This window comes from Nestor notabilis, unplaced genomic scaffold (assembly GCF_000696875.1).
Source record: "Nestor notabilis isolate BGI_N333 unplaced genomic scaffold, ASM69687v1 scaffold20120, whole genome shotgun sequence".
NCBI lineage: Eukaryota > Metazoa > Chordata > Aves > Psittaciformes > Psittacidae > Nestor > Nestor notabilis.
The window spans coordinates 16,441-18,929 of NW_009911797.1; the positions used below are offsets into that span (position 1 = coordinate 16,441).

Sequence of the window (2,489 nt, forward strand, 5' to 3'; positions counted from 1 at the left end):
AGTGATCGGAGAAAGATTATTTTCTTTTACCAGTTTCAAAGAGACACACCTTCTTTGCCAACCTACTTTGGCTCTCCTCCACCAGAACGAAGTTGGTCATTACTAACAAACATTCCTGGAACATCACAGTATGAACTGCAACGTGCAACTCTTAGAAGATTCTGAAGGGAGAGTTCTGCCATTTCCATCTTAGAAATAAATTAATAAATTCATAGATTTATCTGTATTGAGTCAGGTAGCTATTCTAAAAATCACTCATTCAATAAAGTGTAAAAACTATCAACAGGAAAGTGGCATTAAAACAAAATAAACATCCATGAAAATTAACTGACAAAACAGTAATACATTCTGTAATGATGGATAACACAAATAAAAGCTGAACAAAACCCATAATACTTGCTAAACAAATGGAAAATTACCATTTTGGGGATGTTGGGAAGAATGACAGTCTTGAATATGTTCTAAAAACCTAGGCACTTGAAGTGTTATGACTTTTATGTCCAATATAACTGGGGACTACAGGATTAACAAACACCTACATCTACCTAAGACCAGAAGACTGCTGACTGACCTTAAAAATCAGGTATGACAAATTAACAAAGGTGTGGAGGTTGTGAGTCTTCTGAAATAGGTCGCTACACAGACAAGATATTTCTTATTTAAAGAAAACAATGAGCAAGTATGTCTTGCTCTTACTAAACAGTGCTAGCCAAATGTTACTTTTCAAGCAAGATATTCAGCTAACTGCTGCTTCTCTGTGTCAGAGTAACCTTAGGGCACTTCTTTGATGATCACTATTCAAGGCAGCATTTACCACTAACAGAGAGGAAAACAAATCTTCAAGTTAAGATTCAGCAGACAAGTACAAGTAAAAAGGTAGATTTGTTTATATCGCTCTTCTTGCCCATCAACCAATCATACTGGAGGAAGACATAAATGACATAAATAAAAGACTCTCAAAAAAAGAAGAGAGATAAAAATATAGGAAGCTTGGCTAAAGAAACCTAAACAGTACCCAAATTAGAAGCTCTGTTGTGTGAAAGATCAATTAAAACATACAAGGTACAAAATGTTAAGATTCTGCAGAAGGGAATTCCTGAATTGTTTTCAGATGTTAAAGAGGCCGTTTTATTTTCTCTATATTTCTTCGGTGCAGATAATTCAAAACATGGTAAACTGCAACAAAGAAATACCTCTTGCATTTTTGACTTAGCTTATGCTGCAAGACATAATTAGAAATTTAAGTATTACTTGCATTGATTTTTCACAACACAGATTTTGTCATACCATAAATTATTAAACAACTTATTTAAATGAATTTCCATTTAAATTGAACTTTAAAATTTCCATTTTAAACTCGCTGCTGATAGAGTCTTTGACTTTGCAATAACATGCTCACCCCTTTAGGATCCTTGGCAAAGTAACTCCCACTGGATCCTTGAGAGATTCTTTCTGGAAAAACTCCACACTCTATAGCTTGTTCTGCTCTCAGAATAATCTCTGCAAATTCTGGATCATCTAAAAATATATTCATATCAGCAATATGTCCTGTATGCCCTGAAAAATAAGAAAACAAGTAGTCTTAAATGTAATTTACACTACAAATTAACAACCTAAATACACACACTGAAAAGCTCACAGCCTTCCCTGTTCATGAAGGCCACAGCCCACTGCATCAGAATCTGATAGACCACTTGGCCAATACTTCTGCAATAAACTACAGTTTAATTTTAAGACTTTCACTGGGACTGTCAGGGACAATCAATAAATTGCATTTCACAGAGTAAGAGGGAAAGGGTTCTAAGGCTTCCCTGACAGTACTTAAGTGAGTAAGGGGAAATTTATTTAGGGAAATAAAGCAAAAAACCAAAACCCAACCAACCAAAAACCAACCCACAATAACCCTTATTTTATGGACTTTTACCTCTTGAATCAGTGGTTCATATTCCATAATAAAGCCTCAACTATCTCTACACAAGAGACATCGCACCACACATCATACAGCTGAGCTGCAACTACTACATATTTTTGTCAGTGAAAGCAAGATCAGGGTTATGCATTATATTGTTCCCAAAAAATAATGCAACACCCATATTAAGCTGCTCTGCACATTAATCTTCCAGATGAAGAGGATCTACAGGTGAACTTCCTATCACAGGGACTGAAGTTGTCCATGCAGAAGACAACTGAGAGGTCGAGTTTTGATTTCTATGCATTCATTCCATAATCTAAACCCATAAGAAGACTCACTGCCTTGAAGAAATCCTTCAGCTGTGTCTTTTCTAATTTAAGAGATAACTGCAAGAAAAACATATTCCATTAAAAAATCAAAATCAAATCAAACCAACCACATTATGCTGTATGCTCAAGGGAGAAAAATAATTTGGGAAACTTACGATTTTTTCAGTATTGCTACTGTGCTACTAGAAAGCCTTCTGTTTCCACAGTGACATGGCTGTACAAAAACACACAGGCTGAAAACAAGGAAA

The 2,489-nt window shown here is 35.4% G+C and overlaps 1 protein-coding gene across 1 annotated transcript in view; it reads right to left on the reverse strand.

Moving 5' to 3' along the window:
• The window catches only part of PI4K2B (phosphatidylinositol 4-kinase type 2 beta), a 16,904-nt gene extending 15,350 nt beyond the window's left edge, over positions 1–1,554 (reverse strand). The window contains exon 1 of the mRNA XM_010016490.1: positions 1,400–1,554. Within this exon, the coding sequence (XP_010014792.1) occupies positions 1,400–1,534 (135 nt within the window). The 5' untranslated portion in view covers positions 1,535–1,554. The remainder of the gene's footprint in view (positions 1–1,399) is intronic.
• Positions 1,555–2,489: the final 935 nt, after the last annotated feature.